At 39.3% G+C, this 14179-nt stretch overlaps 1 protein-coding gene across 1 annotated transcript; it reads left to right on the top strand.

Moving 5' to 3' along the window:
• Positions 1–4214: 4214 nt before the first annotated feature.
• LOC141728148 (toll-like receptor 7) lies at positions 4215–13371 on the top strand. The gene is made up of 2 exons (XM_074534693.1): positions 4215–4345; positions 7771–13371. Exons 1-2 carry the CDS (start codon positions 4343–4345, stop codon positions 10909–10911), a joined length of 3144 nt encoding a protein of 1047 aa, XP_074390794.1. The 5' UTR covers positions 4215–4342; the 3' UTR covers positions 10912–13371.
• The last annotated feature ends 808 nt before the right edge of the window (positions 13372–14179 follow it).

Here is a 14179-nt window from a genome sequence, read left to right as displayed (position 1 = left end):
GCAGTTTTTAATTGCAAAAGCATTGCCATACTTGAGAAGTGCTTCCTTGCTATAGTGCTGTATACAAAAGTCCCTTATTTCATCCAATCTTGCTTATTTGGAGATATATTTATAATAATACAATGATGGATTATAAAGTGAATTTTTCCAGTTAAGACAATCTTCAGAAAGGTTTGTTTTTTTCTCTGAGAATAAATCCAATTGGTCTTTATTTTTTTTCCCCCAGTAATTTCTGTGAAATTATTTTCTTCTACATGAAAATAAGTAAAACAGAATTTCACGTGTACTGCTTTCAGTGATGAATACAGAAATAGAGTATATAAACTCTTGTGGTGAGAATTCAGTTCAGCTGCTTTTTCTCAGAGAAGTTCCTCATTAGAGTTGTATTTTCAGAATTATGTTAGAACAGTGGAAATGAATTTACAGTATTTGGTAAGGAAATTTCTTAAGTGCAATATCTCATAATCACATTATTTTGCAACAAGGTTGCAAAGACCCCAAGTCTGGGGCCACATAATTATACCAAGTTTACACCAGATTACTCCAAAATAGGCATACAATACCATTAATGCACTGTATCAATTCACTTGCTTTATGCATCAGATTATTGGAAGCAAACCCACTCAACTGCATTTAACAGGATGAGACTGGGGAAAGAGCAGAAGGAAAATTGTAGAGCTAATCTTACTGTATGTGCTGCAGCTTGTGTGCCCAAAATGCTTCTGAAGAGTTACAGGTGACTTCCAACAGCTCTGTCAAAACTGCCTCTGTTTTCACAGAATTTAAAGCCATGAGAACAGAAAATGGTGAGGGGTTTGGTGTTTAATTCTCTGTGCTCCCTGGTCCATGCCTGGATTCTGGTCTGAAGATCTGTCAGTTCAGCCTGGTGGGAAACATTCCTCTCTCTGCAGCATTCTTTTGAGATAACTGAAATTATACTCTGTTACATAGCAGAAATTGGAGGATTTAGCTCATTTAGTCTTTAAGCCTTACTTTTAATCATTCCAGTGCCCTACTGCAAGCACACATTTTTGGCTTTCTTGGTAAGAGTATTTGATGTTTGCAGCTTTGCTGGAAGCTCTTTTCATAGACGCCAGGGGTTTTAAATGTCAAACACTCAGAGCCTGGTGCATTGGACTGTGGGGAGTGAAACCTCAATGTCTTTCTTGTCCTGAAGGGCCCAAAACTGAACTGAGATAAAGATTTTCCTTAGCCCTTCTTTGGTTGTTAATACTTTTATAGGAATACTTTATTCTCTTTTTCTGCAGTAGCCAGGTTAATTTCTATTTGGACTTTAGACCTTGTCATTTTCTCCATGGTCACCAAACTCTGAGTGCTTTCTCTGCTCTTGTTGTACACCTGTCTCCTCCAATGCCAGTCTCCTGTTTATTGTTTTGGTTAATTTTAGTGCCTGCAAATACATTTTTGCAAGGGCTGTCAGCAAGGAGCTTACATCAAATACACACAGATCATACATACAGAACCTTTAAGGCATCTGCAAGTGATTTTGTTATCATTTCCCCAATTTTGCTATCCATTTCTCTTTTTGGTTTGTTCTGCACATCTGTCTACATCAGTTAGAAGAGTCAAGTTATGTATTTCAAAAACTGAGCAGGATAACTGCTTTTCTTGAATAATTTCATGGGTAAATTATGCAATGTTACACTGAATGTTGTATTAACTATGAATAGGTGGTGTTGTATCCTCATTCTTGAAACGAGGATCAGCACTTTAGAAAGAAGGCATTGCTGCAAGACCTTAGGACTGCAAATGAACTACCCAGATTTAAGATGAACACAGTGGAATCCTAATTTTGATAAATAAGTTAAAGCAACTTGCTGTATGTTTTCTTTTAGAAGACAAAGGGGGAAAAAAGGAATCTGATTACAAACTAACTGATGACAAAACTCATAGGTGAAGGACTAAAGCAATTACAAGTTCCTGCTTTATTTTAAATTACATTCTTCACTCACAGCTGCAGCAATGTGCATTTGCTCTTACCAGTGGATCCTCCCCTAACATGTGATGGAGTAGGAAGTATTTTTTGGTTTTTGGTTACTTTGTGTTTTAGAGGAGACAAGAGATTATGTGCAACTTCTGAGGGAAACTGAACTTTTAAAATCAGTAAACCAGCAACTTCCTGTGCCTCCAAAAACCAAACTATATTGTGGAGTTCTGAACTGTATTGCATTTACTTCCACCACTTTTGAAGGGAAATATTGCTGTATTTTGCTTTCCACATTTCATTGGTAAAAATAAGGGGAAAAAAGCAGCAAAATCACGCTCTGTGTTTCTATTAATGTTTAGCTAATCCTGCAGTTTCACTCTGTAGAGAATTGAAACTCGTGTGCTCTTAGATGGGTAACAGTAAGTTTCTAATATAAAGAAGAATCAGCCTTATTTCAAAATAAAACGCTGAGTGTCTGCCTAGATATTAAAACATCTGAAGTTTGTGGATTTAGACTGCAAGGAAGATCTCCAAAGACCCTGTGCACCTGCAAATAATTATTGGTTTGGGTGATTGTACATGGATTAAGAAACCCACTTGCAACCAAAACAAATACATATTAAGCATCTCATGATCTTGTGTCACATAGCAGGAACATGGCTGGGTACTTGAAGAAATCAACACGGTCCAGCTTGTGTGAAATCATTCTCTTCTTTCATAATTAGTTAAGCACATTATCTTTACTATAGGGTCAATAATATAAATGAGTGGAAGGTAACTTTCCTTTGTTGTGACAGCCACAATGTGAAATATCCAGAGTAGAATAGCTAGTGTAGAGTGTTTGCTAGTGTAGAGTGAAGGTTTTCGCACAGCAGGATTTTAGTAAGATTTTTGCATTGGTTATGGTAGCACCCAATGAAAACCTCGATATTTTTAGAAAAGCAAAATCCAATTATCAGTAAAGAGAAGAAGAATTATTCTGCATTGCAGTCCTTCTAGGATTCAGGCACAAAGGTGAGAAATATAGTCCCGAATTAATATATTTGGGAATTAATAGGCCCTTTTCTACGCCTTGATTGAAATGGTAACAATGCTGTAAAAATTCCCTGTTTATGTCTATATGACTCAGACACTAAACACAGGAAATTTGAAAGTATGATTACAAATTCTTTCCCTGTTTATTCTTCAGGTTCTTATCACCTGAAATAAATTTCTCAGCTCCACTATAGTCAGAGAAATTATAAATTGCAATTTCAAATGTAAAGAAAAATATGTGGAGAAGGAAGGCATGGAAAAACCCCACAAACTCCACCTAATAAACATCCTGAAAATCAAACCAGTCTGTTCTGGTGAGCATGGAGGCTTGTAAGTATGAACCTGTCTGCAAGAAGCCATGTTCTGTGAAATGCTGGATTGTCATCAGCATAAGTCTATCCATGCAGTTTTAAGTTTTGGCCCTTCTACACTCTCCCACATAGTTTTGACTTTGTTGTATGCCATTTCCTGTCCCCTTGCCACTATCTATTTTATCCTCATTGGGTTTGTTTCGCTTCCCCAAAGTCCCATTCACTTAACAGACATTTCTTCCATAGAGTATTCAACTTAGAACTGTCCCTGTTCTTGAAGCTGTTTTCATCAGGAGCAAACACCAAATAATAATAAGAATTACTAAACTTCCAAAACTGAACTGTTGTTAGCATCAATAAGCAACTTCTGTCTCTCTTTTCATGCAGTTTACACTAAAAAGAGGGGGAGGGGGAAAGGAGGAACTTGAGCTTCTTCAAAATCTTCGTTTAGTCTGAAGTGACTGACTTATGCTTATGAAACACATTTTTCTCCTTGCTGATTGATCTTAAACTTTGTGGCCAAATATTTCACAATTGTCCTTTGGAATTCCCCATAGCTTGGGTGTTAACCTTTATTTGAGTAGTTTTTATATTTTTTATGGTGTGGCACTGTATCTAGGTAAAACGCAGTTTGAAATGAAAACTGTTCAAAAGTAGCATAGAAGAGAGCATATTGAAGCATGTGAGAATAAAAGCACATGGATGTATGAGTAACATAATAATTTGTTTAAAGGGGGAAAAATAAGAGTAGTCAGTTATCTCTGTGGGGGTGGAGCAGTAGATGAGGTGCTGTTGTTTAAAGTACAAATGTTAGAGGAAGTAGGTTGAAGCAGTTGTTTCACATTCAATTATTTCTCAAGCTGCAATCTAGGTGAAAAATAGTGATGGAGTAGTGATTTCTGCTGTTGTCTTGAGTGAGTTATGTCATGTTACATTCTCTTCTGCACCTCAGCTGAATCACTGGAAACCACTTGGATGCTGTTTTCTTCTGCTCCGTTTTATAGTCTCTTCCAGCATCAAGTCTGCCAGACCTGGAAGCACACAGAAAATGGTATGTTAAACTTTCACTTTAAAATTGCTCTTAGGTATCTTTGACTGGTACTGTTGTAGAAGATTTTCAAGAACATATTCTGCTTTTCTGTTTTCTGAATGGTACAGTTTACTGTTACGGTTATAAATTGCAGTGCATCATGACCAGAAAGGAAATTATTCATTTGCATTAAAACGTATTGTACATCAGTGCTACAGAACGAGCAATGAATGTCTTATCAAAATGCTCTAAGTTCTTAAGTGTTTATTTTTCTCTTCCCTTTCCTCCTGTCATAACCTAAAATGCATGTGGAACCTCTACAGAAAAACTTCCTTCAGAAACACATAGCTGTACTGTTGCTGAATATTTGAAGAACACCATAAATCATTAAGAGTTTATGCACATGCCAGTTAAGATCAGTAGATTAGTTCTTTTCAAACTTCTTATAAAGCCAAGCATAGATCACAGAGAAAAGAACAGCTCCCATACTCTAGCTGTACATTTAAGCAGGCCTCTCATTGCAAAGACATTGCCTGAAACAGCATTGCTTTTTGCTCTTGTTTAGAAGTATTTTTGTTTTTTCTGGTACTATAATGGACGTGAGGTTTCAAACATATAAATAGCCAGATACAGCACAGTTACACAGAATGTAACTCTATACAGTTCAAATAGCTAATGCATTAAAAAGATTATCAGGAAAGGGAAGAATATACAAAGAAATTAAGCACAAAGATAGGCTGGCTCTGCAACAACTTTTAGGTTCCTAAAAATACTGAAATATGTGAGAGTTCAAAACCTGAGCATTGTACAAGACTCAAGATTACTTTCTTAAAAAATATTCATGAAGACTTTCAAACCCCAGATTCGCTGCCCCTAATTTCAGGCACCTAAATGTGCAGCATTAATCTCTGCTTGGTGTGTACTCAGGCAGATCTCCCTTGATCTTCAAACCCAGCAGTTCCTGCAGGGAGGCCTCTCTCTCTCCCCCACTTGAATTTCAGTGCTGCTGTTCTCCATGGGCACTTGCCTTGGGTAACCAGACTAGCTCTGGGCTCCATCAGTCTGCTAATGCAGGACACAGAGGCAGGCAGCTGCTGGGACATTACAGGCCATGGTAACACAGGCATTCTTTGGTATTTCATTAGTCTCCTAACATCATTTACATGTATAACATGCTGTGTCCCCTGGGAAAGTATTAAGGAAGGCAAATTGTTTTCAATAATATAGCCAGATTTTTCTATGGCAGTGTCTCTTGTCACTCTAAGAAAGACCTTCAATTTTCCATATAATTTAATAGCAATGGCAGAGTCCTTCCTTCTCCTTCCCACATCCCTGACCACATTACTGGAGTAAAAGGAATTCTACTGAAAAGCTTGGGCGGTGAGAGGAAATAAATGCCTTTTATCTTTTCCAAATTCACTTCCCACTTACTGTGATTATTCTCATTTATCATTTTTATCCAAGTGCTTTTCTACATCAGGAGATAAAAAAACTTAATCCTGCTCTAAAGCAAATTGGTTAGACTGTACTGAAAACACTGGTGACCTCTCTTACCCAGTGAACTCTGGGTGAGTTTCCTAAGTGAATTCCAATAAGCCAAATGATAGTTAATTTGATACCTAGCAAATGAAAACACAAGAGTTGGAGATAATAAAATATGAATACACAGGCATGGCCTGGTTAGTCCGAATGAGCCTTCCCTGAATAATTGTATGAATGACTGCCATGGCTACCAGCCATGGTATTTAGCTACCTTGTCTTTTCCCGGAGGATCTCTGGAAAAGAAGAAAGCACTACAGCACTTCCAGGGAATGGACAAAGAAACTGTGGTAGCACTGCAACACCATGTCACTGTATCAGGTTACACTGAAGTCAAGGTCTGCAGTGGACTTTTACATTTTTCCTTCTATACTGTGGTTCTGTAGTTCCAAAGATGTCTGAAGGAATTACCAAAGGGATGCCATTTGGATGTTGAGTCAAAGTAGCAGAAGTGCAGAGCTGTGTGAGACCTGATCTCACATTTGCTGCCCTGCAAGTAACCAGAGCACTCTTGCAGATACACAGATGCAGAGGTAAATCAGTGTATTCTCTAAGGGCACACAGTGCTCAACGTAAACAGGGTGAGCAAGAGGAAGCCTCGCGTCACCTCCAAGCCCGTGTCACCTGCAAGGCACAGCTTTGGCAGCACTCAACAGGGTGTTGAGTGCTCAACTACAGACTCAACTACAGACTGCTAGGCAAGTCTCTGTATGTTCTTGTGTCCCAGCTTACCAGATAAAAACATTTCCATATATCTTGAACATTTTGCCAAATCATCTGGTTTTCACCAGCTTAACTGGGTTTTGACATTTAATCAGTATTATGCCACACGTAACCAATCCTTGTTGTTTAACACCTCTATGTGCCATGCAAGCCTCCAGCACTGAGTTTTCAAGGGAGAAATGGGGCTGTTGATTTTCGTGGGGTGATTTGTCTTTAAAGCTCTTGACCAGCACCAGACACAGGCAGTTAAGGTGCTGGGCAGGGCAGCAAGATGGTCTCTGCCTCTGGCACACAAGCCAAGCTGGCAGCCCGCCAGCCAGGGTTTCCTGGACACGGAGTGCTGCTGAGGAAGTAACTATAGGTTGTGAAATATTAAAATCTTTTACCATAAAACACACAAATCTATGAAGTCAGCAAAGACTTGACAGACAGAGAAGCTTCTTAATATGCCTGTGGGATTTTAGCTCTGGTTATGTAGTCCAATTATTAGTCTTTTATGGAACATACCCAATTTTAAACTTGCATTTTTTTGTGCCCACCTCAAATTGATAATTTTTTTTTTCATACTTCTTCCCCTATTGGGCAGTGAAAATGTAAACTGGTATGAAACTTTATTTAAATAAAGACATTGACTGGCTTAGGTCAACTCTACATTCGTTTTGACAAGTACTAGAGGAAGAGTACTTATGAAAATATTAAATTTGAATTAGGAACTCAGTCACCCATTAGTGAAGTTTTGAAACTTTACATAAGCTTTTAAGTGAATATAGATTTTACCCATCTTGCTTACAATTTGGAAAATTTGTAAGCTCTGCTCATCCATGCTATTATGCAAAGGCAATCTGCAGGATGTTTAATGCCTCTTATTTTCCCTTTAAGAAGAATGTTCAAAGAGACGTAGACTTTATTCACCCCTTTTCACGTTTTCAGGAGATTTTTTTTTTAATAATTCCTTTTTTAGAGAGTGATATTTATTTAAATACTAGAATTTTGGAGATAATAAAAAAGCTATTGAGGGGAAAAAGAACATATACCTTCAAAAACTTCTAATCCTACTTGCACATCTATTCCTCATCAGTGTGAGACAAGAACCAGAATTTAGATGTATCGTTAGTCTGACCCAGTGTATAGATGAAATATTTCCATTGCATTAAAATAACACCTCCATTTTTCCTTGGTTGTAGGTACCTTGTGCAAAGATGTCAAATGCATTGCCGTTTATCTTGCTCTTCATATTCCCAATGCTGCTGTCAGGGGCTTGGTTTCCCAAAACTTTACCCTGTGATGTTAAATCTTCAGAAGATACTGTGACAGTGGACTGCACCGACCGGCGCATTACAGAAGTCCCCAGAGGGATCCCTGGAAACGCAACCAACCTTACTCTGAGTATTAACCATATTCCCCACATCTACCCAACATCCTTTCATCATCTTGAAAACCTCCAGGAAATTGACTTCAGATGCAACTGTGTGCCTGTCAAAATGGGGCCCAAAGATAAAGTGTGCACCAGCCCACTGAAAATTGAGAATGGCAGTTTTGCTGCCCTGACAAGATTGAAGTCATTGTATTTGGATGCAAACCAGTTGGAAGGAATACCCCGAGGACTTCCTGCTACTTTAACCTTGCTGAGCCTGGAAGCAAACCATATCTTTTCTATCCAAAAAGCCAGCTTCTCAGAGCTAGCAAACATAGAGGTATTGTATCTTGGACAGAACTGTTACTACCGCAATCCATGCAATGTTTCATTTGAAATTGAGGAAACAGCATTCCTGGCACTGAAAAGGTTAACAATTCTATCCCTGAAGTCCAATAACTTAACACAAGTCCCACCCAATTTGTCATCTACTCTAAAGGAATTGTATATTTACAACAACATGATTCAAGAGATTCAAGAACAGGATTTAAGTGGCCTTCCCAACCTAGAAATTCTTGACCTAAGTGGCAATTGCCCACGTTGCTATGATGCCCCATATCCTTGCATTCCCTGTCCCAAGGGCTCAATTCAGATACATTCAAAGGCTTTTGACTCCTTGGAAAATTTAAGGATTTTGCGGCTTCACAGTAACTCTCTTCAGAGCATACCCAGCAGCTGGTTTAAAAACATCAAGAATCTCAAAGAACTTGACCTCTCCCAAAATTTCCTTGTGAAGGAGATTGGAGATGCCCAGTTCTTGACATTTCTCCCCAGCCTTGTGCAGCTTGATCTGTCCTTCAACTTTGAGCTGAAGGTGTATTCTCCCTACTTGAATCTTTCTAAGACATTTTCCTCCCTCTCTAACCTGGAAACCCTCAGGCTCAAGGGTTATGTCTTTAAAGAACTGAGGGCACGAGAGCTACATCCACTGCTCAGTCTTAGGAATCTAACCATGTTGGATCTCGGGACTAATTTTATTAAAGTTGCAGATATGAAAGTGTTTAAAGAATTCCCAGCTCTTAAGTTCATTGACCTCTCAGTGAATAAAATTTCTCCTTCTTCCGGGGAAAGCAACTTGTGTGGATTTTGCTCAAATCCAGGCATTTCAGTCGAGCAATCCAACAGGCAAATACAACAGGAGATGCATTATTTCAGGTATGATGTATACGGGCGAAGTTGCCGTTCCAAAGACATAGAAGCTTCTTCCTACCAATCTTTAGTTAAGGAAGATTGCCTAAACTATGGAAAAACTCTGGACTTAAGCAGAAACAATGTATTTTTTGTTAACCCCTCAGACTTCCAGGGACTTAGCTCCCTCAAATGTCTCAACTTGTCAGGTAATGCAATAAGTCAAACTTTAAATGGAAGTGAATTCTCTTACTTGTCTGAATTGAAATATCTGGATTTTTCTAACAACAGAGTCGATTTGCTGTATCAAACAGCTTTCAAAGAACTAAAACTTTTAGAAATTCTAGATCTGAGCAATAACAAATATTATTTTATGACAGAAGGTGTTACTCATGTGCTAAGTTTTATTAAAAACCTTGCCCATTTGAGGAAGCTGATGATGAATGAGAATGACATTTCTACCACTATTGATGTGGGAATGGAAAGTCAATCTCTTCGAATTTTAGAATTCAGAGGAAATCGTTTAGATGCTTTATGGGTGGATGGAAATTCTAGGTACTTATCCTTCTTCAAGAATCTGACCAGCCTGGAAGAACTGGATATTTCCTTTAACTCGCTCAGTTTTTTGCCTCATAGTGTTTTTGAAGAAATGCCTCCCAGTCTCAAGATCCTCAATTTAACAAATAATCGACTGAAGAGTTTTATCTGGGGAAACCTCCCCTCTCTGAAGAACCTAGTGACTCTGGACCTGAGCAATAACCTTCTGACTAATGTTCCCCGAGAACTGTCCAATTGCTCTTCATCTCTCCAAGAACTGATGCTCCGCAACAATCGCATTCAAATGCTAACCAAACATTTTCTCAGAGGTGCTTTTAAATTGAGGTACTTGGACCTCAGCTCAAACAAGATTCAAATAATTAGGAGATCTAGTTTTCCTGAAAATGTCATTAACAACTTGGAGATGCTGCTTTTGCACGGCAATCCTTTCAAGTGTAACTGTGAGGCTGTGTGGTTCGTCTGGTGGATCAATCGGACACAGGTGACCATCCCTCTTCTGGCCACTGACGTCACCTGTGCTGGCCCAGGGGCACATAAGGGAAGGAGCGTGGTTTTCTTGGATCTGTACACCTGTGAGCTGGACACATCATATCTGATCCTGTATGCTCTGACATCTTCAGCCATCCTTGCCTTGATGGTGATGCCAGTGATGAGCCATCTGTACTTCTGGGATGTGTGGTACAGCTACCATTACTGCACTGCCAGGCTGAAGGGCTACCGGCGCTTGTCTTCTCCAGCTGCTTGCTATGACGCCTTTATTGCCTATGACAGTGAAGACCCAACTGTGAACGAGTGGGTGCTGCAAGAGCTGGTTGAAAGGCTGGAAAACCAAAAAGCCAGGCAGTTCAATTTGTGCTTGGAAGGAAGAGACTGGCTTCCAGGACAGCCAGTCTTTGACAACCTTTCCCAGAGCATTCAGCTGAGCAAAAAGACCATATTTGTGCTGACCAACAGGTATATTAAAAGTGGCCGCTACAAGACTACATTTTATATGGCTCATCAGCGGCTTCTGGATGAAAAAATGGATGTCATTATCTTGATATTTCTTGAGAAGGTTTTGCAGAAGTCCCGCTATGTGCGTCTGAGGAAGAGGCTGTGCAGAAGTTCAGTCCTGGAATGGCCAACTAATCCTCAGTCTCAGCCCTACTTCTGGCAGTGCCTGAAAAATGCCATAGCTATGAGCAACTCTCAGGCTTACAACAAGCTGCTCCAAGAAACTGTTTAGTTCTCCCCTTTTCATTAAATATTGTTATGATACACATGGACCTTGCTTGGCACTTTTTAGTGTGCAGGAAGAAATGATGCACTGGAAGTCACTGTTATAGAAAATCACCACTTCCAGCTTTTAGTTCACTATAGGCCTCCAGAATCTCCTGTGTTTGGGACAAGTGTGGCTTAGACCCTTGGTCAACATGCTAAATACGCAGAGTGATGGAGTGGTTGCACCATACCTAAAGTTGCTGCTGTTCAGACACTGTTGGAATAAATGGGATTTTAATAAAAATGTATAGTTTATCTATTTGCTGTATTTATGAAAATCAAGAAAAGAAATCACTGACACATTTCTGTTTGGAAATAGCTTTAGCTTTTTGATCTTAGGAGTTGGGAAAATAAAAGATTTCTTGATTTCTTATCTTTTCATCTTAGGCTTACCGCTTCTGAGTCTACCACTTTTGTCTGTGTGGGAAAACTGGGGAAAGCAAATTCTGTTGGGACTGATGTCAGGGCCTTGGGTCTGGTACAGGAACTCTCCCATTGGTGAATGGTCAGAAAGCTCACAAACCTGAAGAGACTTGGAAGTATGTGTGTGGACTGAAATGGAGAGTTATGAGTTCAGAAGATCTTGTAGGTTGTATAAGATAAAGGGGTTCCTTGTGCATGGGTACAAGAAGAAGGAGAGGACAGTAAATGGGCAGATGGAGAGGCACAAGGCAGATGAAGAAATTCATTTAAACCAAAGTGACAAAGAACTAGATATATTCCACATCCCTTCCAACCCAAACCATTCTATCATTCTGTGATTTCAGCTTCCTCAGGCAGTTCCTTGCCTAGGTCTTCTGTCAGGTCATTTCTTTAAATAGTCCCTTTTTGATTTAGTTTAGTAGACATGCAGACAGACAAGAACACAAAAACAAACAAGGAAACTAATGCTCATATAATATTACAGACAATAAGGATTTTTTTTCCTCCAAATTATCATGGCAGTGTTATTGATTTACAACAGAAGCAGGAGAAAGATCAGGGCCTGTTTAGAAGAGTGAATGTTTTGATTTTATTTTAACATTGGAAGGAGCATCTGGGGAACTAAAGGCTTGTCAGCCTGACATCCGTGCCAGTGAAGGTCATGGAGCTGATCATCTTGAACGCCATTATGCAAGAAGTACAGGAAAACCAGGGTATGAGGTCCAGCTGGCAAGGGTTTATGAAAGGCAGGTCTTCCCTGACCAACCTGTTCTCCTTCTGTGACAAAATGACCCGCTTAGAATGAGGGAAAGGCTATGGATGTTGTCTATTTAGAGTTTAGTAAAGCCTTTTACACAATTCTCCATAACATTGTTTAGCCAGGAGAAAAGACAGCTCAGGGAGACCTTATCACTCTCTACCACCACCTGAAAGGAGGCTGTAGTCACTGAGAGTCAGTCTTTTCTCTCATGTAGAAAGTGACACGATGAAAGAAAATGGACTGGAGGTGCACCAGAGGAGGTTTACATTAGATATTAGGGAAAAAAAAATAATGGAAAGGGTTGTCAAGCAATGGAACAGACTGCCCAGGGAAGTGGTGAAGTCACCATCTCCCCGCAATCATTTAAAAAAGTGGATATGGCACTTGATATGTTTTAACGTTGAACATGGTCATGGTGCTAGGATGATGGTTAGACTTGATAATCCTAAAGTCTTTCCAACCTTAATTATTTTATGATGCTGTGATTTCTTATGGTTGTGCTTGTAAACCAATGAATTGAAGTTCAGCTACTTTGTGCTCATTGTGACTGAGACAGTCACCAATCACCACTTTGCCCATGAATGCCCCTCTGCTTCCAAACAACAAATCTAGGTGGGCACATTCCCTAGTCGGTTCCCTTAAAATCTCCACCAAGAAATCATCTTCAACATGCTTCAAGACTGCTTGTGTCCATTTTGTAGTGTTCTTAATTGAGGTCTAGAAAGTTAAGATCACCCATAAGTACAAGGACAGCTGACCTAAAGATATTTTCTTAATTCTTTTTGGAATAATTAGTTAGTGTCATGGTCTCAGATGAGTGGTTGATAGCATACTCCCTCAACAATACACATCTTCATCCTTCCCAGAGACTCTCAACTGCATCATCACCAACCCCTCCCTAAGATAAAGAGCCATCTCCTGACTTCCCTTCACTGCCTATCCTTCCTGACGAGCCTATAACTATGTCTTAACACAATAACACAATGAGTCAACAGTATTGTTTTATTTGGTAAAGAAATTTCTTAAAAGCAAGATCATTTAACCCAGATTACTTTGCAGTTAAGTTGTTAATAACCCCGAAGTCTGGAGGCCACATAATTATACCAAAGTTTACACCTGAGCACTACTCTAAAGGCATTTAATGTACTGTATCAGTTCAGTTGCTTTATATCTTTGTTTCAAATAAAGTGCTGAATTATTTGCCTTCCCTGTGCACAAGTACTGTAAATAAAGCTTCAAAAATTACTTGTGCCAAGAGGTTGCTTGGGCTTCTCTTCTTTTGAGACTCTTCTTATGCAGATTGTGACCTGCACAAGTCAAATAGAGAAACATTAAAACAAGTCAAATAGAAAAAACCTTGTTCATAAATCGTGCTCCAGCTGTCTTGAACATGAGGATGAACTGTTAATCACACCAGACTGGTAAATATCTTCATAAAAAGATCATCCTTTTCTTTTTTTTATGGTCTGACAGAAGGGACACAAGGTTAAATTTCCTTGGGAATCTGAGTTGCATTTCATGAGCAGTGGAAATTTGTATTTCTCAGATTGTTGGAAGCAAACCCACTCAACTGCATTTGATGAGATGGAGGAAAGCCCAGAACTAAGCATAATTGCAGAACTAATCTTACTATATGTGTACCCAAATGCTTCTGAAGAGTTACAGGTGACTTCCAACAGCTCTGTAAAAACTGCCTCTGTTTTCACAGAATTTAAAGCCATGAAAACAGAAAATGGTGAGGGATTTGGTGTTTAATTCTCTATGCTCCCTGGTCCATGCCTAGATTCTGGTCTGAAGATCTGTCAGTTCAGACTGGTGGGAAACATTCCTCTCTCTGCAGCATTCTTTTGAGATAACTGAAATTATACTCCATTGCATAGCAGAAATTGGAGGATTTAGTTCATGTAGTCTTTAAGCCTTACTTCTAATTATTCCACTGCCCTAGTGCAAGCACACATTTTTTGCCTTCTTGGTAAGAGTATTTGATGCTTGCAGCTTTGCTGGAAGCTCTTGTCATAGGCTCCAGGGGTTTTAAATGTCAAACACTCAG

Source organism: Zonotrichia albicollis, chromosome 2, assembly GCF_047830755.1.
Source record: "Zonotrichia albicollis isolate bZonAlb1 chromosome 2, bZonAlb1.hap1, whole genome shotgun sequence".
Taxonomy (NCBI): domain Eukaryota; kingdom Metazoa; phylum Chordata; class Aves; order Passeriformes; family Passerellidae; genus Zonotrichia; species Zonotrichia albicollis.
Note: the sequence above shows the minus strand (reverse complement) of the source record. Positions and strands in the feature narration are given on the sequence as shown.